This window comes from Ischnura elegans, chromosome 4, assembly GCF_921293095.1.
Source record: "Ischnura elegans chromosome 4, ioIscEleg1.1, whole genome shotgun sequence".
NCBI lineage: Eukaryota > Metazoa > Arthropoda > Insecta > Odonata > Coenagrionidae > Ischnura > Ischnura elegans.
The window spans coordinates 3,502,501-3,528,318 of NC_060249.1; the positions used below are offsets into that span (position 1 = coordinate 3,502,501).

General features: G+C 41.6%; 1 protein-coding gene across 1 annotated transcript in view; it reads right to left on the reverse strand.

Annotated features, from left to right (window-relative positions):
• LOC124157001 (UDP-GalNAc:beta-1,3-N-acetylgalactosaminyltransferase 2-like) overlaps positions 1 to 25,818 on the reverse strand; it is a 69,694-nt gene that overhangs the window by 37,293 nt on the left and 6,583 nt on the right. The window contains exon 4 of the mRNA XM_046531452.1: positions 2,467 to 2,776. Within this exon, the coding sequence (XP_046387408.1) occupies positions 2,467 to 2,776 (310 nt within the window). The remainder of the gene's footprint in view (positions 1 to 2,466; positions 2,777 to 25,818) is intronic.

Consider the following 25,818-nt stretch of genomic DNA (forward strand, 5'->3'; position numbering starts at 1 on the left):
GTGGGGTTCTTGGTGCAATTGGAGTGCCCTGGGTGAACAAACTGGAAGAGAAATGAGAGAGCAAGGAATATTTGCAAGGTTACGGTGCGGGGAAGAGAGCGGAAATGGGTGGAGTAGTGTGTGTGGCAGTTAAGATTGGCCTTTACAGAGATTTATGGCCATAAAACCAATCGGAACCATGCGGTGTACATTGGGGTACAGACTTTTTTTTAGCAAATAGGAACCATATTCCTGAATATCCGACTTTCTTTGCCCTTTCTTCCAGTTTACTCTCCCAACGAATCCCAAGTGCACCCTGAACCCTTCTAGAACGTTCTCCTTCCCATGTCCCCGCACCCTCAAGAGAATTGTATAGTTAAGACCTTGCTTTACAATTTTTATTTCCAGATTATATTTACACGAAGGACTACTTCATTTGTTCATGTTACTTTCATCCTTTGTATTATTAGTGTAAAAAAAATAGGTTTAATATTTTTCACTTCTGGCAAAAAACTAATAATTTATAGATTGTGTAATTAATAGTAAATAACTAGACATAAGTCATTAGTATAAGGCAAATATTAATGGATAGTGATAATTGTTATTAGCTTTCATCAGTTATCATTCTATTTTTTTAAGACTGAGTTTTTGGTTTCTTTAACCTTTTGTAATTAAAGAGTAACACATTTATGGAAACAAAATATTTCTTGTGTATATTTGTCATTGATTTTAAACATTTGTAATATGGGCCATTGAGTTTAATAATAGCCTATCTGAAATTGAGTGCACCGAAAGAATTGACTTCGGGATATATTTACAGGAAATACAGGAAGATGTTTGTTTTACCTTGACCTCATTATCCAACTTGGTATTGTATTTATTTGTGTTATTTTTGTAGTAGTCTGTTTCAGATATGCATTTGCATTTCTGTTTTGAGTGAATACACTTAAACTAATCTACTTAGGTATAGATTGTTTATTTTTATTTCCTTTTATTGGCCTTCATAAACATATTTTTTGACATTTCTGCTTCAAGAAAAAAATTATGATCAAATTATTGGATACGACCCGACCCGAGACCCGACCTGACCCGAGGGTCAAAAAAAATACCCGACCCGACCCTTAAAATTTTGACCCGTCCACCCCTAGTGTATATCCATCTAAATGCCACTGCTTATCGTGAAACTTTGCAATAAAGTTCATTTTGGGACTAAGGTTCGTAATTTCGCAAAAACGTTTCTTTTACTATAGATTGGATAAGCCTTTTCATCAGGACCAACGATTTGCGTCGTAATAACATTGTTCGTATTTACCAGAGTCCACTGTATTTAGCAGTAAAAGCATCAAAATAGGGATGGGTCCACTCCTTTGTTGGTTCTCAGTCTGGTGTGCTTTGTGGCATCAGATCTCAGTCCCCTTTTCTCGGTTCTCAACACACACACACTGCAGAGCTTTATCTCCCTTCCTGGGTTCGGATTGTGGTGGGTCCTTCTGGTGGTGGGTCATTGTCATCTTCACCACACAGAGGTGGTGGTGTAGTCAACAGGAGAAAGCCAGGTGTGATCCAACAGAGGGTCACACCTGGCTTTCGATTTACGAATACGTTTAATTAAGAGTTTCATTTTCAAAAAGCTATAAATGATTCTCATTAAGGTATTTAGAAAAGTGTCTAAAATAACACATCAAGTCATCTCACAAGCGCTTGAATCTATTGCATCACTCATTTGAAGAACACCATGTAAATCATTCTATAGGAAAGTTTCAAAATTAGATCTGGCCCAAATAATTTCAGTTCCAATTCTTTTTGGCTTTGGTTCCGATTCCAGTTCATAGAGCGACAACTGCTGCAGCTGAGAATAGAACTGACTCATAGCTAATAGTTAAAGGCAATGGATTTTCATAAAAAGCAACATTGGGTTACGTTAATTTCAACTACATCCATATCAATTATTGTGATCAATACTAAAAACTGTGCCTACAGGCCATGCATTAAACTTAGCATTCATTCATTTTTGTTAAGGTCCCAATGAACAGAGCGTTATTGCTATTTGTGAAACTTTGGTGCCTCTAAAAATTGCTAGTTTTTATCCAACGCATGTATTATGAAATAAAAGGGACCTGAACAACAGATGAAAAAAATAGCCTTGCTTGGCTTTTGCAAGAGACTCCAAATTTTTTTCAAATTCTTGTTCGATCTTGCTCAACTTTAAAAATCCCTTCTGGCAAAGCCGTAAAACTAGTAGTCAGGGTTTTCATGCATAAGATGATGCATTCCAACCACATGCATACTATGATAACAAGGGAAGAAAGTAAAAGGCTACCATCTCAAATTTCATGCAACTGCAATGGTGCAAAATGCCTTGTTTTGTGCACATAGCTAAAAAAAGCATCAAAATAGGTAGCTTTCGCCCCATGCATGCTAGCCTATACGCAATGCAATTGCTACTACTTAATTTGAGGAGGAACATTTTCTCCAAGCAGAGCTCACCTGAAATCGATGAAGTCTTGGTGAGTTATCCGCAATGTAGTGCACCAGATCCTTGCTGAGCACGTACCCAGCACCACAGGGGAAGGGGGGGTAGGTGGAGGAGCGGTACTCGTCCTCACGCCACTTGCCAAACGAGTCGACGGGCCACCACACCCGAAATGAGCTCCACCACCAGTTGAAGTGGGCGTGCTCAAAGAGGAATGACGTCGTCATGTGGGTATACACGAGGCTCTTCTCCACCTTCTTCAGGTCGACAAATGTGTCGTCATCAGTCTTCAAGATGTAGTGGAATTTTTTCCTCTTGGAAGCCCTGCAATTCAAGCAAATATTTGGTGATACAGCCTCCGGGAATAAAATCCAAAAAAGGCACATAAACTCATGTTCCCCATTTTAAAATAAGAGAATTCTGACTTTTCAGGCTCGATGCACAACATGAAATACCACAAAAATGGTCGTGAAAATTATTTCTCTCAACCAGCAACACATTCACACAATAAATCACTGCATTAGTGAGCAGCTGAGGTCGCAAAGGTTTGCAACAAATTTTAATGATGATGACAATTTTTTTGTAGAGAATTACAGTCGGATCGATCTTCGCATTGAACGTTTTTCCGCATTTAGCGTTTATTTTTTTGGGTCCCGATTCATTCCCTACTAGGACAATGTAAAAATTATCCGTATTTAGTGTTTCCGCATTTTGCGTTTTTCCGCATTTATGGTCGTAAAAATTTGTCCCGCTCAAGATTTTTTTGCTCGATTTAACGTTTTTTCATGACTGTTCATCCCAATCTTCGAATTTATGCTCATCAACAAGAACAGTCTCATGAAAGTTTACCAAGAGTCGATAGTATCTACCGGGGAACGCTTCTTCAACTGCTTTCTTCCGCGAGCGCAGCGCTGCGACCTTCAACTCGCAAGCTGGGTGATTTGTCTTCTCGTAATGTTTCGCTCCCCTTCTGATCCAAACACCAGGCACTTTTTGTATCAGATCCGATCTAATGGAGCAAAGTCATCCCTTAATAACCTCGAACTACCTTATCCTTCACTTCTTGAACTTGACTTCGATGATACGTGACGACTGATGACACGAGTTATCCTCCGAGGGCCGCTACAATAATGTTTTCTCGTAATGTTTTCAATTGATGGCTTATGCCCCTTTCAACTCTACTCCCTACGGGCAGTCCATTATTAGCCAAATATTTTTCCAGTCGGCTACTTTCTTTTTTCAAAAGAGGCCTGTGGCGGACAAGCAGAAGGTGTGGCAATTGTTTTTCAGCCAACGGCCACAAGGGAGCGTTGGAGAGGGAGGACGCCAAGCAGGAGAAGGAAGAGCGACGCCATGACAGTCTGGACGACAAGGGTTAAGGTGTAGATATTGGAGAGCTGATCTGTGCCATACAAATGAAGTGTAATAAACCCTATAATGCATAATTGGTGATGGCATTCATTTACCACGTCCGTATTCATCCCCACGCTACAAATTGGTGACCCCGACGTGATCTCCCCCTACGCAAGATAAGTGGTATCGCATGCACGCCGTGGCCAGTGAGGAATCGTGGTGATCCAGTGTCGTGTTCAAAATCTTTCACCATCCAGCTTGTTGCGGAAAATATCGTATTTTTTAAAGTGATTTTGTATAAGTACCAGTGTGTTTACGCCTCGTTTACGGATAATGACTGCGTAATATGTGTATTTCCCTCCCCAAGTGTGCGCCTTTTTATCTTCGTCCCGTTGGCATCAATTTCCCCCAAGCCTAGAGTTGCAAGTAGTGTTGGCGTGTATAACTAGCCCTCGATACCGAATTATTATTTTTTTAAAGTGATTATGGCTCGAGTGTGACGGTGCATCATGAGTGACGCGAATAAAGCGGCGTCTTTGCCCGTGCGGGCTCCGCCGTTTTGCCCCGAAAAACCACAGTTGTGGTTTGCGCAGCTCGAGGGCCAGTTCACCTTAGCCCAAATTAAAGACGATACTACAAAGTTCTGGCTTGTGGTAACCAGCCTTGACACTCGTTTTGCCAACGAAGTCGAGGATATTATAACAAATCCCCCGGAAAATGAGAAGTACATGCACCTGAAAGAGGAGTTAATCCTAAGGCTTTTGGTATCGGAAAACCAACGGATAAAGCAACTGCTGGAGCATGAGGAGATCGGGGATAGAAGACCAACGCAGTTTCTTCGGCATCTCCGCTCCTTGGCTGGAAGCTCCGTTCCGGATGACCTGTTGCGGACCATTTGGTTGAGCCGTCTGCCACAGAATGTTCATGCCATCCTAGTCACTCATGCGAACATGAATTTGGCCGACCTAGCGTCACTAGCGGACAAAATAATGGAGGTAACTCCAATTCCGCGGCAAGGTGTTTTTTCTGTTGCGAGTGATCCAATCATCGGCACTCTGACGGAAAAAATTGAGAGTCTATCACGGCAGGTAGCGGCGTTGACAGTGGAGCGTAATTCCCACCCGCGATCCCTCAGTCGTTCCAACAAATATCGTCTGCGGAGCCAGTCACCGCATCAGTCTCAGCATCGGAGTGATGTTTGTTGGTATCACCGCCGCTTTGGTGACAAGGCTACTAGATATACGCGGCCATGCAGTTATGAGACGGGAAACGAACCGAGCAGTTACTAGTGGCGGCAAGTGGCTGCATATCTGGGAGTAACCGCCTTTTTGTCACGGATAAAACCTCCCGTGTTCGGTTCCTCGTTGACACGGGGGCTGATATTTGCATTTTCCCGATGGCGAACCTGAAGGAGCGGCATCCAGAAGCGGATTTCCAGCTCTTCGCCACGAACGATTCCCTCATTAAGACATACGGTTTCGTAACACTATGTCTCTCTTTAGGCCTCCGCCGAGCTTTCGAGTGGACGTTTGTGGTGGCTGATGTGTCTCACCCAATCATTGGAGCTGACTTCCTTCGTTATTTTGGCCTTCTTGTGGACATACGTCGTGGGCGATTGGTGGATGGCGTTACAACACTGAGTGTCACTGGAATCGTGGCCCCGTACTCGGGAAACCGTGTAACTGCTATCAGTGGTTCCTCCGCATACCATCGCCTTTTAGCGGAATTCCCTGAAATAACCTCTCCATCGGGTGCCCCTAAAGCAATCAAACATTCTACTGAACATTTTATCCGTACCACGGAAGGGCCCCCTGTTTTCATTAAACCCCGCAGACTCGCGCCGGACAGGCTAGCAGTTGCCAAGCGCGAAATGGAGCAAATGGTGAAATTAGGAACTGCACGTAGATCCAACAGCTGCTGGTCTTCCGCTCTTCATTTGGTCCCTAAGACTGGTGACGAGTGGCGTTTATGTGGGGATTACCGGGCGTTGAACGCCAGGACCATACACGACCGCTATCCTGTGCCGCACATAGAGGATTTCGCGCACGGTTTGAGTGGCAAAGCTGTGTTTTCCAAAATTGATTTAGTGCGGGCGTTTAATCAAATTCCCGTGAACAGTGACGATGTCCCGAAAACAGCAATCATAACTCCGTTTTGTTTGTTCCAATTTCCGGTCATGACTTTTGGACTAAGAAATGCAGCACAGACCTTCCAAAGATTTATTGATGAAGTGTTGAAAGGACTGGATTTCTGCTATGCTTACATTGACGATATATATTAGTCGCCTCCGTCGACGAACTAGAGCATGAGCGCCATTTACGGGTGTTGTTTGGCCGTTTGCGTGACTTCAGTGTTGTGATTAACTGCGCTAAATGCGTATTTGGTGTTGCCGAGGTACAGTTTCTTGGGTGTTCCGTGTCCAAGGATGGGACGAAACCCCTAACAGACAAGGTGGAGGCCATTGAAAAGTTCCCTCGTCCAACTACCATTCGGGGGTTGCGACAATTTTTTGGGATGGTTAACTACTACCGTCGGTTCATCAAAGAAGCTGCAAAACTCCAGGCTCCCCTCAGCGACCTGCTCGCAGGTAACGTGAAAAGCGGTGACATCATTGACTGGACTCCCGAGTTGGATAGCTGTTTCAATGCCTGCAAGGCAGCGCTTTACCGTTGCACCCTTCTGGCCCACCCGAATCCGTCTTTTCAGCTTGGTCTTTTCACAGATGCCTCGGATAAAACTATCGGTGCGGCACTCCAGCAGCTGACTCCTGCCGGTTGGCAGCCCCTCGCTTTCTGGAGCAAGAAGCTCATTGATGCCGAGCAGCGGTACAGCGCCTATGATCGTGAGCTTTTGGCGGCATATAAAGCGGTATTGCAGTTCAGACATATGGTGGAAGGACGAGCCTTCACCATTTTTACGGATCATAAGCCGCTCACTTTTGCTTTCCGGCAGAAGTGAGACAAGTGCTCCCCTAGACAATTCTGGCATCTGGATTGCATCGGGCAATTCACCACTGATATTGTCTATGTTCCTGGGAAGGACAATGTCGTTGCTGATGCGATGTCTCGAGTGGAGGAAATATCTGGTCCCATTAATTTTGCATAATTGGCTGATTCACAGTTGCATGACAAAGAGCTGTCCGATTCTTTCCTACACTCCTCGCTTATTTTAAAGGAAATTCTACTTCCAGGATCAGAGAAGCCCCTTATATGTGACTTTTCCACTAAAAACCCTCGCCCATTTGTCACATCACCTTTCCGGAAGCAAGTTTTTGCATCCTTCCACAGCCTCTCTCATCCTGGAGTTCGACAAACAACGCAGATGGTTGCAGAACGTTTTGTGTGGCCCTCCATGAGAAAAGATTGTCGTAATTGGGCCCGTTCGTGCCTGCAGTGTCAGAGAAACAAGGTGACGAGACATGTCTTTTCCCCTTTGGGTGATTTCCCTCCGACAAGTGCAAAGTTTCAGCATGTTCATATTGATATTGTTGGTCCTCTCCCTAGCAGCCGAGGGTTTCGTTATTTGTTGACTTGTGTGGACCGTTTCAGCCGTTGGCCTGAAGCCGATCCTCTAGTGGATGCCTCTGCTGACACAACGGCCAGAGTTTTCTTTCAGGAGTGGATATCGCAGTTTGGTACGCCTCTCCGCATCACAACAGACCAGGGGAGGCAATTTCAGAGCAGCCTGTTCCATGGGTTGACGAAACTCACAGGCACGAACCACCTGAGGACTACAGCTTATCATCCTGCTGCTAATGGGATGGTGGAACGGTTCCATCGTCAGCTGAAGGCCGCCCTACGCTGCCACTCTGATCAGCAATGGTATGAGGCTCCACCTGCTGTACTTCTGGGCCTGCGAGCAACCTGGAAAGAGGATCTGAATGGCACACCTGCTGAGGTGCTGTATGGTCAGCCCTTAAGCCTGCCTGGAGAATTTCTTTCTCAATCACGTAACGAGGCCTTACGACGGCCCATTTCGTGTAGTCAATCATGGTAAAAAAACTTTTAGAATCAGTGTGCATGGGCGTGAAGTGGTAGTTTCTGTGGATCGACTGAAACCTGCATTTGTAGAAAATGACACAGTTGCAGATACACCCTCTAGTGACACCCACATATCTGTGCCATTTAGTGTACATCCAAGTGTTCCCCCCGTCAGCAGTCCCTCCCCTAGTGAATCTGTGAATGACACAACAGTGCCGCAAGTTCCTCTCCGACGTTCTGGGAGACGAGTGCAATTTCCACAGCATTTAAATGGTTATGTAGTGTAAAGCACATTCTTTAGTTAAGTCTATTTTTGTGTAGTACCAACGCAGCTGATTTTGATGGTCATGAACACAATTCACTTATGCATATTTGCTGTTATGTTTGTTCTTCATTTCTTTATTTAAGGGTAACATGTATATCAAGGTCTCAAGACACGCTCCGCTACTGCCAGGGGGGGTGTTGTGGCGGACAAGCAGAAGGTGTGGCAATTGTTTTTCAGCCAACGGCCACAAGGGAGCGTTGGAGAAGGAGGACGCCAAGCAGGAGAAGGAAGAGCGACGCCATGACAGTCTGGACGACAAGGGTTAAGGTGTAGATATTGGAGAGCTGGTCTGTGCCATACAAATGAAGTGTAATAAACCCTATAATGCATAATTGGTGATGGCATTCATTTACCACGTCCGTATTCATCCCCACGCTACAAGGCCCAATATCAATTGCGCAGTTCACTAGAAGATTCTTTCTGTAATCTATTCCAAGGTCAGTTTCCACGGAGGAACAGCGAAAGAACAGAGGAAGTGTTTCCCCTGTCATGACCGTGAGTGAGAGCATTCTTTCCCTGCGGAACAACATTATTTTACATCGTAATTTAGATATCCCGGAACCAATTTACCGACATGCGGCTGGTTGATATCGATGTCGATTCAAAAATATCTATCTGGTGCTAATTAATGTCAAAAGAGAATGACAATCGGAGTTTTGACGAACTATCACGGTCCATGACTCAAAATAAATTGCTCATACTGGAAAAAAATTACCGCATACTCACGCGAGAATAGATGAGCGCGGAAAAATACGAAAATCCGGCAGGTATCCCTTGGTGGTTGACTTCGACATCATAACCCTGACGAAATTGCCAAACTCCAGAGGCAATGACAATTTTTCTGATGAAATCCAGTTTTGTTGAAGATTAAACCTTTTCACTTGACTTAAAGTTTAGCTAATCGTTATTCAAGGTCCAACCAAATTTCATTAAAAGCTGCCGAGAAACAAGGTGAGTCGGAGTCAAGGTGATCAGCGCGCCGCATAAACAACTTCTCCCGGTTCCATTCGACCTGCATGAGGCCGCGGATATATGACAACGAATCTGGTGCCATCATCAAGTTGAATCACCATCGACTTGTACGCATACTAGAAATAAGATTCTCCTTTATTGGATGACCTCGAAATCCAAAATGTGCGCACGGGAGGCTTTTTAAAGGCTCATAAATTCCTCGTTTCGCCGAGGCAACAGAAAACGTTAATTGTTGAAATGACACATTGCAATATTTCCACTTATAGATTTATTTTACACTACGCGTTTCGTCGTTACAGCGACATTTTCAATAACGACGAAACGCGTAGTGTAAAATAAATCTATAAGTGGAAATATTGCAATGTGTCATTTCAACAATATTACGAACTTCCACCACATCGTGCCTAATATCATACAAGATATTCGTAATGCTAGAAAACGTTAAGTTGTTATAATTCCAGAAAACCTCCCTTTTACTAGATATTCGGTAGTTTAGATTTCGGGATTAGCGATCTTCTGCTGTCCCTTTATTTCACTCATCTTTATAGATGCAATGACGATTTTTCGAGTACCTACTTACACCTTTTCTTATTATATCAGAAATGCTATAGTCACCTACATGTCGCTTTTACAGAAAAAAAAATTTAAATTTCATCGAGACCACTGAAATATACGTAAAAATGGAATCACTAATTTCCATAATAATATTCCGTGTGGGAATGCTTTTCAGTTGATGCATATTAAAATTTTCTTAAAATATTTCTTTAAAACAATTGTCATCCTCTCATTACTTATTTTAACTTAGGCTAACCCCATCCCCGTTCACAACAGCTTCGCGGTCTTGTCGGAGGACAATTCGGGGGAGCTAGTTGGCGAGGTCGTGAAGCAACCCCCTGTCGCGAGGGATGCAGCTTCGAGAGGCAGCCGGGGAGGGAGGGCGGGGATCGTATTGTTAGGGAGTTCCAACGTCCGGCGGGTTTTCCCCCAGTTGGAGAAGAGGGCAAGGAGAGACGGAGCGGACCAACGGGTCACCTCGTGGTGCATACCAGGAGGCCTTGTACCCCATACTACGGCGGCGGTAAAATCAGCGGTGAAGGACACGGGCTGTTCTAGACTGCGGGTGGTGGCCCATGTTGGCACTAATGATGCCTCCGAACGCAGAGCTGATGAGATTTTAAATTCCTTCAGGGATCTAAGCTCGGAAGTGGAACGCGTTCGGAGGGGCACTGGTATCGATATGCGACTGTCCATCTGCAGCATTGAAGAAATATTTGATGCTTTCCCGGCGAATGATGTGAGTAAACTTCTCTCGGGTTTCCCACCGGGTTAAAGGCTTCATAATGGCCGACGTTTCGAGCTCCGACTCGGCGCTCATCATCAGGGCTACTGGATGCTGTGATGCGGGAATGGGCCTGCTTATATGCTGCCCTCCTCCGGTCAGGTTCCTCGGGATTGGCTGGTAGTTTCCCGCCTGGTGGGGTTGACTCCGGATTGGTCTGTCCGTCGTATCGGCCCTGTAAACACAAATAGCTGCAGCAGCGCTGCACAGGGGTTTCACAGCTGCAAGTTCGTTTCCGTTTAAATGAAGCGCGGTAACAGCGCTTGTGCAGCGCTCTTTCGCAGCACGCTGGCGAAACATGCAATTGCAGCGCATCAACAGCGCATGCCCAAAGCATGCCTGCAGCACGCTGCTGGAGCGCTGCAAATGCGAGTTTGTGCAACAATCCTCCGCTACGCGATACGCGATTGTTTAACAGGGTGCTTGGGAAGTTTGCTGAGGCTATGGCGGCCAACGTTGTGGAACTGTTGATCGTCCTTGGGGATTCTAATTAGGTAAGAATTTATCATCTTCTTTTAAAATGTATAATTTTAGTTACTTTAAATTCAATGCTCCTTGAAATTAGGTAGAATTGGCATTCTTTCATGGTGAATATAAACTCATTTTAAGAGTGAGTGTTTTTGTTTACATACGTGGTCGTAGTTATGTTTGGAACCATGGAAATAAGCTTGAAAATAATAATCATATAGGTTTCCATTAATAGTGAAATAGGAAATTTGTAACGCATATCTCAGGAAAAGTTCACAGCTGAAAAGTTTTTAGTTAGCCAACCTTTTTCGTAAAATACTAAAAAGATTGTCTAACGAGATGGGCTGACGCGGGAGTGAAAAAATCATTAAAGCGACAGAGAGAATGCCCTGCTAAAATGGAAGATGTCAATACTGATTTATCCAGTAATTATCTTGTGTTACTAATTAAAAAATATAAGTTGTTTAAAGTTTAAGTAAGCCTTCAAGAATGCATTGACGAATTTTAAAATGAAAACGCTGGTAGAGGAGTAACGGGATAACTCAAAAGCATTTTGGTCTGGTGTTAGGGAAGTACGAGCAATGTAAAATATCTTCCGTTTGATCGCTAAAATACGATGATGGATAAGTATTAGCAAACAGTTTCGTGAAAGTCAATTTATTGAATTCCTACTTCAAGAGTGTGTTCACTGAACCTTCTGAGAACAAATTAGAAAATATTGACAATGTTTTTGCAAGTTCTAGCTTCAGGGTAGATTGCCTTCATGAGTGTTTGGCAAGTTTAGCCTTTATATAAATGAGAGAGTGTAATTTTCTGGCGTATGTAACATTGTTGTGACCGTGTGGTGTGCATGTGGGAATCCTCTTGCGTGCTTATGATTCATCATGATAAATATTATAATTATTACAAAGCTATTCTTGGTATAGTTTTTACTCTTGTCATTTATTCCTTCCCTCCTTTTACAATTGATCTCCCATTGATTGCGTCTTTTGTATCAGTAGTTGCTTTATGTGTGTTCTTTGGTATTTCCTCAGATGCTGATAAGAAGCCTACGCTGGTTCATGTTGGTTTTGGTAAAATAAATAAAAAGATAGGAGAGTGGTACCAGCAATTGCACCAGGATAAGGAGATCTGTTTTTGTCAGTGATTGTGTATACTGTTGTATTATTATGAATATATGCTTTTATTTTTCATTGAATGGCTCTTGCTTCATCTGATGTGTCTAGCATAATTACTTTAAACGACCACTGTTTATTCTCTAATTTTCAGTTTTGTATTTCGAAGAAAGAGCATAAAAACTTCCACTGCTATTGTATGCCATGCAATTCTGCCCTTGGGTACTGTCATTTTGTTCTGTAACTAGGAATTGTGGTGCATTCTCATTCTATATTGAGTACTATGTTTGTTGCCTTTGCTTTTGATGATTTTTCGTTGCATTGCTTCTGCTGACATATGCATTAATTACTTAACATGAATTTTGTTTATTCTCTAATTTTCAAATTTATATTCTGAGGAGAGGGCAGAGAAACTTCCACTGCCATTAATTGCTATTTAAATCTGGCCTTGCATACTGTCTCTTTGTTCTGTAACTTTTTGGGATGCAAATTAAAAGATGCGCTGAAAATAAATTTTTTAAGCATATTTTGAATTTTATTTTTCTACCATAAACTCATTCTGCTGTAAGGATAATGCTATATAGCGAATGGTGAGTAAGTATCTGTGTTTAAGGTATGCTTAGTTATTCTGAGGATTGTTGTACGCTTTGTATGGAGTGGTTACCAGTTCTTAATTTTGCATTCTTTTTTTGATTCGAGATTTGAGAACTAGTGCTGTTTTGGCTGAGTGAAGTACTGATGGTAAGCCTAGAGTGAAAGTCTATGGAAATTTTACTTTCTAGGTTATGACCGTCATGGAATTCTACCGTGTGTGCCAAACTCCTTGTCAAGGTAATTTCGTTTTGGTTTACTACCCTGTGGCCATAGTTATGCAGGTTATTCCGGACCTTTTCATTGATGGTATGCTTTCAGTGTAAATCCCCAAAAGCAATTCCATCATTCATGTGCAGGTCTGAATTATCATCGCTGCTATGCTCGTAGATATGTCTACTTGTCCGGGCACTAGTCAGCCTGGCAGGTGAATGAAGAAATAGCTATTGGGCATAAGTTATGAAGGAGTACTGAAATAAATTATTAGGTCTTGATTGAACTGCATAATTCAATCAAGACCTAATAATTTATTTCAGTACTCTTTCATAGCGTATGCCCAATAGCTATTTCTTCATTCACCTGCCAGGCTGACTAGTGCCCGGACAAGTAGGCATATCTACGAGCATAGCAACGATGATAATTCAGACCTGCACATGAATGATGGAATTGCTTTTGGGGATAGGCCACCGGGTAGTAATTGGCAAGGATAAGCTTGATTCAGTACGCAATTAAAGCGAAATTCGGGCGCCGCAGCACCGCTGGTGTAGCGTTGCTAATGCATTTCTACAGCGCTGCAAGACGGTTGTTGCAGCGCTGCCGCAGCAACTGAACGGCGCTGCTGCAGCTGTTCAGCAGCGCTCGTGATGCTCCTCCGTTACGCTGCCGCAGCTGTTCTGCAGCGCTACAGTGGCGCTCTAGCAGCGCGTGTGGCATTCAAAAAACGGAAATTTGAAGGTTGCTGTCGCGCGTCAGCAGCGCGTGGGCACCGTCTGCAGCGCTACGGTGCAGCGCTGCTACAGCGCTTCAGCAGCTATTTGTGTTTACAGGGTTAGGAAACAGAGAAAACTATACAACTTGTACAGAAAATCCATCATGTCACGTAATAAATCGAAGGAACTTGAAGCCAAAGAAAGTTACGCTGCACAACGCTCAATGACCAAGAAATCAATGCGAACGGCAATGCGAAAGTTCAAGAAAAAAGTACTTGGAGAATTACTCGAAGAAAATCCGAAATCATTTTGGTCGTACGCGAGAGAGCTTCAGGGAAAACATTCAATCGTAGATTCGTTATCACGTTCGAAACCCATGGTGACAAGCATATGCTGACATAAAAACGAGCACGAAATGCATATGTTAGCAAACAATTATTGTTTATTTAAATAAAAAATGCCCTATAACCGATTAAAAACCAATATAATTCTTAATTATTTCAACTGGAGTGCTCTGTTGACTTTATAATTGCCCACGTTGTTCAATTGTTATATGCGCACGGTAGTGAATTCGATAGAGCTGCTTTATTTCCACACAGCAAATTGGAAAGTACTGCTAATTGAAGTACATCCGTGATTTAAACGTCAATTACTTTATATCGAAGTTTAATTATCAACATTTGTCAAGTACGTTCTCCAACATATCAACATCGTTAAACTTAACTGATTTGGGTGTTACCTGTTGGGACGATGAAATGTTCATGATGAAACAAAACTCAGAACTATTCCACAAACTTTTATTTTAACAGTGAGGTTAGTCTTGATAATGACGGTATAAACGTCGAAACTAGTAGACTGTTACAATAAAAGTTTGTGGAATAGTACTGATTGTGAGTTTTGTTTCACCATGAACATCGTTAAACTCCTTTTCGATTTTTTAATCATCATAAATCAACTATATAACGAACAAAATATATGGAACAAGTAAAGAGAGATGTGAAAGAGAAGAAATACGTAGGAGTGAAAAGATTAGCTGATAGGAGAACTGAGTGGAGAGCTGCGTTAAACCAATCCTAGGATTGTTGACCAGTGATGATGATGAAATCAACTATTAACTACTTACATTCAAATCGCTAGCGCGATTACACTTCCATTATCATTTCAACATTAATTAGTTTCAATCCAAGATCACGACTTTTTGGCCATTCTCTACGATATAGTAAATACAATGACTGCAGCATCTCCCGGCGAGCATTAGCATAATGGATTACGTTATCACACATCGGAAAGTAATACAACACTTTCCCCATAACTTTACCATAATACGAGTACTTTATTATAATATTATCTATTGGCGAAGCGAAGTACTTAGCTTTGAACTGCATCCATTTTATGTTTTCGTTGTTTGTTATTGTTATTACCGTTATTACAAATACTCCGCAGACGACGCATTCTTGGACAGAGATGTGTCGAAGGATTTCATTGGCTCTTCAGATTTCTCAATGATACCAACCTCACGCGCTCGTATCTATATGATACGCGCGATGACGGTGGCTTACATGATCGCGCGATACAGCGGAACGTGATAGGAGAACGTGATGGTCATCTATCGCCGTCGTCGCTGTCACATTTACATAATCGAGGTGCTGGCGATACTCAGTTCAATTTAGACATCCCATATACTGAGGAATCGATGGAAGAAATATCTATACAACGTGATGGGATAACTAAACAACTACAATCGATTAAGAATAGTAAATCTCCGGGTCCGGAGATTTACTATTCTTAATCGAGCGTGTCCTCAGGGAGTTAGCTCCACAGATCGCACCTTATTTAGAGATCATATTCAAGAAGTCACTCTCCGAAGGGAAGTTACCGCCAGACTGGAAAATTGCAAGCGTTACACCCATATTCAAAAAGGGAAACAGACATGACCCAGGCAACTACCGTCCGATTTCATTAACATCGATTATAGGCAAGATACTTGAGCATATCGTCGTTATCAATATCACGACTTTCTTGGACAGACGTAACTTCCTCCATGACTGTCAGCACGGATTCCGAAAAGGTAGATCATGCGAAACACAGCTCGCGCTCTTTCTTCACGACGTTATAAAATCTGGTGAATCGAAAAGACAAATTGACGCACTGTTTCTAGATTTTAAGAGAGCTTTCGACACTGTACCTCACAACAAACTTTTATACAAATTACAGTCATGCGGATTAAACGAAACAGTTTTAAACTGGATACGCGACTTTCTCAGAGACCGTAAACAAAAAGTTGTTCTTGACGGAATTAGCTCCGATGTTGTAAACGTTACATCAGGTGTTCCACAAGGAAGCGTAATCGGCCCCCTGTTGTTCATTATATACATTAATGATCTCTGCTCCCGCATTAGCAGTAAAATACGTTTATTTGCTGACGACGCTGTCATCTATCGCGAAATTAGTGATCACTCTGATTATGAAATTCTATCATCTGACTTAAACAACGTTCATTTGTGGAGCCAAGAGTGGGGACTCAAACTTAATCTGAGCAAATGCATGGCGGTACATTTCTTGCGGAATTCGTCCAACTCTAACCACGTTTATGCAGTGGATGGCATTAATGTACAGGCAACAGACGAAGTGAAGTACCTGGGAGTTACGATAACCTCGAACCTCACGTGGGGAACACATATAAAGAATATTTGCGGCACAGCCCTGAAGAAATTAGGATTCGTCAAGCGTATTGTGGGAAGATTTTCGGATGAGAAAGTAAAGGAAAGGTGCTATTTCGCTCTCGTCCGACCGCACCTTGAATATGCAGCGAGCATATGGGATCCGGTGCAGAAAGACTTAATCCGCGAACTGAATAAAATTCAAAGGAAGGCTGCGCGTTTCGTCAAAAACTGCTACAGGCGTACAGACAGTGTTACCCAGATGTTAAGCGAGTTAGGCTGGGAGCCGTTGGAGACTCGGAGGCTGCGCGCTAGGCTTATGGATATCTTTAGGAGCGACACAGAGAACATAATATTAGAGCCACACTATATTTCCAGGTCCGATAAAAGTGATAAATTAAGAGAGATGTTTTGCCGAACGGATAGATATGCGAATTCGTTTTTCCCCCGAACCATAAAGGACTTTAATAAACGCTAGTCCCAACTTCGTTTGAGCACTTCATTTTTTTTTTTTTTAGCTGAAAACGGCTGGTGTCCTAACACCCGCCTGCCGCACGCCTTTTAGGCGGCTTGCGGGGTATTATGTAGATGCAGATTTTTACTACCCATTTTTTTAGCTGATTCCTGAAAAGTATTATCCAACCTTCATAGGGCTGAAAACACTTAATCAATGAATTTTTTGCTGCATGCAGCACCTTTTAGTTAAGTAAAATAATATTTTTTATTCATAAAGAGCCATTCCAATGATTACAGACCCTAAAACCTGAAAAAAATGGCAGGTCCTCATTTAGTGTTTTTCCGCATTTAGTGTTTTAAAGTTTGTCCCCCCTGAAAAACCTTAAATCAGGATTCTACTGTATGGAGTAAAATCAATGGAGTTAGTACACCTCTGGGTTTTCTCTAACATTAGTTGTCATGACCTCGAGTAACTTCCCGACCAGTGCATTGTTTCCACAGCTCACCAGCCCACCATCAATATACCCAGTTTTGTAAGCGGAAAATGTGGACAAAGAAATATGTGGGGAGATGCCAGTGGTGTTTACAGGAGCATAGAAAAAATTACAATCTGGAACATTAAGGAATCAGTGGTGGTCAGCACGGTTTCACCAGAGGCCCCTTGCATACACACCCATTTCAGGCGGCTGGTAGACAATCGGCCTTCTACATTCCAATACTGAACAATCTGAACATTTACTGATGATGCACGGGGGGGGGGGGGATTTTGAGGGATAAAACCCCCCAGAACTCAGAGAAATTTTTTAATTCAATCCATTTTACTTAATTGGATAAATAGTACTTGTATGATAGTGTAAGGATCAATAAAATATTCTTCAGTAAGCCGTAAAAATCACAATTTTGAACCATTTATCATAAAATTTTCTCGTGGAGGGCACCCAAACCTATTTCCCGTATTCCATTGAACCCCCCAAAATTTGTTGCATCTACTTCTAACCCTTCTAACCTTTATTCCTAGCAGCGTGCCTGTTGCGCACAACTTTGGGTACCTTTTTTCTTTGAGCAAGAAGAGGCCGAGGCAAATCAGAAGCCTATACACCGTCATTTTCACTAGTATCACCATCTGGTATCAGAAAAAGGTCAGCATGGTCAATGTTCTCCTCATAAGAACCATGAATGAGATGAGCAGGAGCGCAGCAATGACCCAGGAAGATTACTGATTGTTCCTTATCTAATTGCTTACTTGACTCAAAATTAAAGTGAATATTTCATAGTGCCTGAATGCATGCATAATAGTAGTGGATTTGCCTAGTGTTCCAAAAATGGAACACTGTTAAATAAACCCTTGTAACTAAAACAAAATATATTGTTTCAAAATTATCTTCTTAAAGCACAATAGGGTAACTATTACTGAACATGCAGGGAAAAATTTACAATATTCGGGTGTAATGGTAAATAGTTATTAATATAACATTTGAGGTGGCCTCAGAAAAACTGCCTTGAAAAAAAAGACCGATATTTCTCAACACACTGGCTGTGATGGGTTGGAAAAACTGACTAATACTTTGCGCCCTATAGTACAATATACTAGGGATGAGTCGATTCCACTTTTTTTCGATTCCGATTCCAATTTCGATTCCTTCAAATCGATTCCCGATTCTCGATTCCGATTCCATCGATTCTTGTTCATTCTAACTGGTGGGATTTTGATTTATCTGTAGCATCGCTGTCATTAAAATTTAAGAATTGAATGGCATAAAATAACTAGGGATGGACGGATCCAGGATTTTTGGACCGAGATCTTTTGAATCGGATATTTTCGAATCCAAATGCATTTTCAAAGTCCTGCCATTAAACAAAGTCATTATTCGTTTATTGTGGGTACATACAATCAATGGAATGCTTCTTAGATTTTCATTCACATTCTAATATTTTTATAAATTAAAAATTATTTTATGGGCTTTCAAGTTGTTTTTTTAAAAACATCTGTACATACGCAGGGCCTAAACTGTTACGCTTGGGTTTGGAAAAGAAAATAGGAAAAATCTTAGGATGAACCACTGACCAGTGGCGTAGCGAGAGGAATATAAATATAAAAAACACAATTACTTTCCTTCATAAAAGGAAACAAAATATTTAAAAATCATGAATTTACAAAAATGAAAAAAAATGAATCTTTGAAAAATGAAGTTTTTCTATTATGAAGGGCGTTAAAATTAGTTTGAAACCCTCTCCTTTGTACCTTGTTGTTTACAAATATTCCCCCTGGTTTTGGATCCCCCCTTAACAAAATTCCTGGGTACCCCCCTGCCATCGACTGAATTCCAATTTTCCTCATGGACGTTTCCCCCGAATTTTACTTTCTCATCACTTACGGACTTGTGTTTCATCCGAAAATGCCTCAGTATGGTGAGGTGGATTTAGCACATCCTCGGGATAACTTACGCCACAGTGCACGCACATGGCATTCATTGGTTCTCCTTATCTCAGTGGAAATGTTTACACGCAAGACATTTTTATCGGCGTATCATTAAATTGAATTGCAACTGTGCAATTAGCAACACAATTAACAGTATTTAAAACGGCATTAATGTCATGTGTGACGAGGTGCTCAACCGCTTAGCATGAGGAAGAAGTGGGCAGCAGAAGCACGTAAAGGAGAGGTGGAGGGGTGGCGTAGTCAGGAATTTCGTTCGGGGGGGATTCAAAACCAGGGGGAAAATTTTTTAAATAACCGGGCACTAAATAATGGCTTTTAAACTAATTTTAACACTTTTTATAATAGAAAAACTTAATTTGTTAAAGAAAAATTTTGTAAATTCCTGATTTTTCAATATTTTGTTTTCTTTTGTGAAGGACAATAACTGTGTTTTTATATTTCGGGGGGTGAGGTCCGGACCATCCCCATGGCTACGCCACTGGGAAGGAGCACGTGAAGGAGAGGTGGAGAGGAAGGAGCCCGCTCCCTCCGTATTTCTAACAACAAGGCTACAAATGAGGGAGTCGGACGAAGAAATCAGATCTTGCTTCAGTGACGTCGTTGCCTTCAAAGCGAAGCCGGGCGCGCTACGTGATATATGTAGTTGGCGTTTCCAATCCGTCTCTAATTGTTTGAGGGGTTAATGCTGCGCTTGTTTCTTTGAAAATTATGCTGTTTGGACAATCAGTAGTGTAATTGTAGATAGAAAACTGAGTGGCAATCAATTAGAGCTGAAAAATAAACAGAAATATCGTCAGGAATGCGTCTCGTTTGGTCTAATTCTTTTTTAAATCCCGTGCATATCATCTAATTGTCGAAGCTATCAAGATATCTTCGGGCCCAAAAAGTCACTCTCCTAGCATTTGTCGTCTAGAAACAGAGAATTGAAGCAGGTAGGCCAAAAAAGGTCAGTTGGTGAGGCGAGTTAGGGATGAAACACGCTTCAATTGTTTTCATGTGATTTGATATTTTCCTTAGAAGACAATGATTTTTGGTCCGTGTGATTTCGGATACAAAAAAACAACAGAGGCACGGGCTGGTGGACGGCCGAGGGTGGTTTTCTGAAATCTGCGACGTAGTTACTTTTGACGTGGTTATTATCCTACGGCGCTGAAATTCCTCCGATGATTGTTCAATCTCTTGGGAAGAGTCACACTGTGCCAGTCGTATTTTGCCTTTTTTATTTTCTGGCTGAAAATCCTGGCCACGGCTGAAATTCTACTCGCAACCTCTGCGAGAGCTTTCAAACAAAACGATTCATGAGTAGGACAAGAATCGCAAGCGACGACGCATTCGAAGAGAGAATCGGAACTCTTTCCACCCTGATGGGGCGTTGCATTCACTGAATCTATTATTTAAAATTTCGGATCCAGATCCGATGTCTTCCGCGACTTTGGATCCGATGTATCCGATGAAGGGCAATATCCGCGGATATTTGGATCCGAGGTATCCGATCCGACCATCCCTAAAAATAACAATAGCTGCGGTGGCTACATTCTCGTTTGGCCGCGGTGGCTAAACAAGAATGTAGCGTTCATTGCGTCCATACCTGCCTGGCGGGTGCGCGGTGGCGGTCGAACGCAACCTGTCGAGTCCGCCCGGAGGCCGCGGCGGCTTATGCCAAGCAAGTATCAACTTCCTCAAGGGTTGCATTGATGAAACTGGGCTATGCAAACGCGAATGTGTCTAATTTTTTTATTATTGACGCAGACGCGTGTTAGTCTAAAAAAGTTACGTATATAAAAAAACCCGCTCTCAGCGCGTATTTATAAGAAACTTTTTTCACAGGAAAACTCGCTCTCTGCACGTTTTTATTATCATCAGGCTTCAAATATCATTCGAAAATAAAAAAAATATATTTCGATCTATTATACTTTAAAATTGGTGGTCGAGATGAATTCTCCGAATGTGATTCATAATCGCAATACTTTGATTTGCCGTGACCAGCGGCTAATAAAAGAACGGAAAACGCATGCATTGCTTCCCGATCCCGAGGTTTCCATTTTTTTTTCTCTTAGAGTTGCTCATGATCACGCGCCATTTCAGGGTTCGTCGGTTTGTCGCTCTTGCCGACATTTTCATGTTTCCGAGGCCGCTTAGGTATGTTAGTCGCAGCACCCGCGTGCCGGGCGTATCCTCCGCGCGGGCAAGGCTGACACCGCGGCCGCTTAGATGTGCGGCAGCCTTTGTGCCCCAAACTTATAGTCTATGCTCAAAACATTTATCTTCCTGGAATCGATGGAATCGGAATCGACTTTTGGCGATCGATTCTCGATTCCGATTCCGTGCCCGAGAATCGGTGGAATCGAGAATCGACATTTGGAATCGACTCATCCCTACAATATACCTTTATTAAGAGATATAGAAATAAAAACCATGGCATATTGGTGTGCCATGAGCAGTAGTAATTAAATTAGAAAGTCGCGTCAGGTGTTCCAAAAATGGAACACTAGGCATAAATGGGTTAAATGAGTTTTCAATCACAATTGCTTGACAAGGAACCATAAAGTTGACTGAAATCTTAAGAAACGCATTGATCAGAGTACTTCTATAGACTTTCAGGGGATATACCCATAACTTTGAGGGGGAAGCCTTACCAATGTCTCCAAAGCATAATACACTGCATCTGTTAGTGCCACACAGACATTTCCTCATGGCCTCCCATTTACATGAGCTTGAATTATATTTAGTGCATGCTACAAGATGTTCCTTTGACTTAAAAATTGAAATAATGTACGTATGTATGTAGACTGACTCTCTTTGACTCATCATCATTGGTCAACAATCCTAGGATTGGTTTGATACAGCTCTCCACTCAGTTCTCCTATCAGCTAATCTTTTCACACCTACGTAATTCTTCTCTTTCATATCTCTCTTTACTTGTTCCATATATTTTGTTTGAGGTCTTCCTTTTCCGTTCTTGCCTTCCACTTGCCCTTCGACGATTGTCTTCATCAGGCCATCATGTCTCAAGATATGGCCTATAAGGTTGTTCCGTCTTCTTATTAAGGTTTTCATGAGGCTTCTCTTCTCTCCTACCCTTCTTAGGACTTCCTCGTTACTAACTCGGTCAATCCATTTGATTTTCATCTTTCTTCTGTAGCACCACATTTCAAAGGCCTCTCTTTGACTATTCCATGGAAAAATTGAAAAATTTTCCTTCCCCAATCAAAAATCTGCCCCTTCCGCAGATACATCAAGTTATGGTTTAGCTAGTGGTGAGCCAAGTTGCCCCCCCTGGGGGGGTTCCCCCACCCCACCCGTCCTTACCCTTACGCTGGAGGCGATATTGGGCTCACATCGTAGTGGCACTTCTGCTCCTCTCTCTCCTTCCTCTGCATTCCAATGACGATTGGGCGAATAAGGTTTTGGCACTTGGCTCCCCGCCTAGGATCGCTTTGCCCTCGGAAGGATTCACCCTCCTCCCCTCACACTCTAATGCACAACCATTGTCTCCCCCTACTTCCATGACAGTGCACAACCCTACCTAGAACCAGGATGAATGAATCAATGAATGCACTAAAGGCCATGGGCTCAATTCCTTTCAAATCATAATTACACCCCATACTGATTGAAACTGTTCTGCTAAGTGCCATTTATATTTTTAAACTCTGTCCCAGTTTAACACTCTCTGGTTCAGTATTCACAATCTAGAAAATTCCGTTATTCAATGTACCTAATCACTTTCCCTTTCCCTCCATAAGAACTTAATTCTGCTACAGTTTATAATGGTTACAGGCTCTTGCGATCACAGTGTAGGGCTATTTACAAACTAGTGAATCATTTAACTATGTTCTGTGCCTTCTCAAAATAAGTTATTTGCGGTGCTTAATCGAATGTTTTAATTCAGTTACAAGTAGAGAATGAGTGATACTAGGCAGCCTTACAAGGCATTCAGAACTGCTTAGCTTGAAGCCTTGCAATGTTTTACTGTGGAACAGCTTGACAATGACGGTGATGCCCCCTCAAGGTTCTTGGTTTCTATAAACACTGGCTGAAGACTCTTTCCTTTCAATGCTTCCTAATATGTTTTTTTTAAAGAAAAATACTTAAAATAGTACAATCCAGCATGAAGCATACACATTATATTAAATACCACCAAGAAATCAAATTTTGTTAGCATTTGTGACTGATATGAGTGAGTAATGAGTGATTTATTGTTTAAACGCTAGTTTTCCATTTTCTTTTCTTCCTTGCGAAACCTTTCAAAGCAAATGAAGACACTATAGGATTGAAAAGACTTGCAGTTCTTATTTATAATACATAACACAATGTCATGCGTAAAAATATGTTATGTGTATCTATATATGCACATTATCATCAATCGTATTGCTGATATTAGTTATTCGTATTTAAGGGAAAAATCTCTAACAAATGGCATGAAAACAATGAATAGATGATGTCCTATCATTTGCAAAGGGAGCATACAATGGCAGCATACTATTTTCATGAGAGAAAAATGGAAATTTCTGTAGTGCAGCGCCAGTGAAAGCTATATCTCAGGGGAGAATTGTTTTCCTTGACGTTTGACTTCACAGCACTTGATGACTCAAAGGCAACTGCTTCAATAACCTAGTCCTCGCTTTTCATAGAATGAATCTGGAGCAGCAATCGAGGTTTCATAAATTACAGTATTGCATTAATAAATCTTAATTTTGAATCAAAATGTTTTTAAAACTAGAAGGATGGCAGGGGTCATTTGACCCATTTTCAGAAGCCAAATTTATTATTAGGGATGTGTCGATTCTCAATACCTATTCTCGATACCACCGATTCTTGCGACTAGGATTGGTATCGAGAATCGATCGCCTTACCGATACCGCCGATACCTATACCAAACATGTCAAAAAGTACTGATACTTCATAACTACTGATACTGATTTAACACTAGAATGCCGAAGGGTGTCATTTTGACACCCTACGCGTACATTTTTTACGGAGCTGGCCCTTAGAGTGTGTTGTAGAAAAAAATCTTTCGTGACTTTTATTCATTTTTAGATCTTAACAAGACGACAGTAAAAGGGATACCCCCCCTAATTTTTTTCGTCTCAAAAATTCAAATTTACCTTGAATGCCGGAGGGTGTCATTTTGACACCCAGTATATTATACTAAACAAAGTATTGAAGTATTGAAACAAGAAACAAAGTACTGAAATACTAAACGATATTTCTGGAGACGTGTCGGAGAAGGCGTCTGATGCAGATGTTGAGTCGGACAACGATTGGGTTGCACAGGAGATGCAATTTAGATCATCCAAAAATGGTGAAAATAGTGAGCACGGTCAGATTCAGTGTTTTGTATATTTCAGTTCAGTAATTTAATCATGAAAGATACACATATTTATTTTACAATACGCATATACACATAATTGAGTTACTGGATCTGCACTGGTTATCGGACAGAAAAGAAATTGTGCGTGGTCGTGACATGGTGTGCCGACGTGGAAGGGGCGCTGGGTAGACTTCAAGGCGACGTCAACTCCTTGTTCAAGATCGTAAGAAGGAGATGGACATGCTGAGGAATCATAACCTGGGCCTAACATAACCATTGACGAACAGCTGTTTCCAAGCAAAGCTAGATGTCCATTCAAGCAATTCATAGCACCAAAGCCTGATAAGTATGGGCATAAATACTGGTTTGCAGTATATAAAGACAGCATGTATTTGGTAAACTGATTCCACTAACTTCCAGATTGACCAGAGGCGTCAAGGACGGCTCTCGTTAAGCTGGCGATCGCGTTTCAGATCATGTTGTATTGAAACGTATACAACCCTACATGAGCAAGGACAGGAATGTAACCACTAGCATTTGTTTCACATCACTTTTGCTAGCTCTACTCTAAACAAAAGAGAACTTGCCTTTCGGGAACCGTAAATAAGGGAAGAAAGGAAATACCTGGTGAAATAAAAGCTTCTCGGGAAGAGTTGTAATCAACTAAATTGAACAAAAATGGTGACGTAACACTTACTGTTCATCAGGGCAAACAGAAAAAATGTGTTCTTGTTCTATGATCTCTTCGCCCTCATATTGACATTAGTAACAACTCGAACAAATCGCCCGAAACAGTAAGGTGTTGTAATGAGATAAACTTTGATGTAAATATTATTGATCATATGGGGCGGAAATACTTGGTCAGAACTAGAACCAGGCGATTGCCTTTTTTTTTTCTTTCCAGAATACTTTTCACTTGGTCACTATTTAAATTCCTGAATACTATATATAAGGAAATAACTTCACAAAAGATGTCCCGAATAATTTTTACAAAATTTATCAGAAAAGGTTGCTTTCCCTTGCATTGAGTCTACGAATATCTGGCAACCAAATCCAGAACTGACTAGGGATTGTCAAGTATAGATAAAATGCAATGAAAACAGAACTGTTGCTTTTTGTAAGCTTAGTGAAAAGTCAGTAAACCTAAGGCCAAAACAGACCAAAAGTGCCAGAATGCAGAGAATCTACTATTTTGATGAAGCTTTTCGTAAGTCTGTATGAAAAAGCATTAGATTTCTTTTTGGGTTCATACGAGGTTTTTGTATTTTATTTTTAAAAATTTCGTAGTTTTGTGACCGCTATGGTTTTATTTTAATTTTCGTCTTTTGAAGCACACTTCTACATTCTATGACGAAAAATTAATGAACAAAGTTAACAATAATAATAAAAAGAAAAACAATGTCCTATTCATTTTATTCTATCTATTC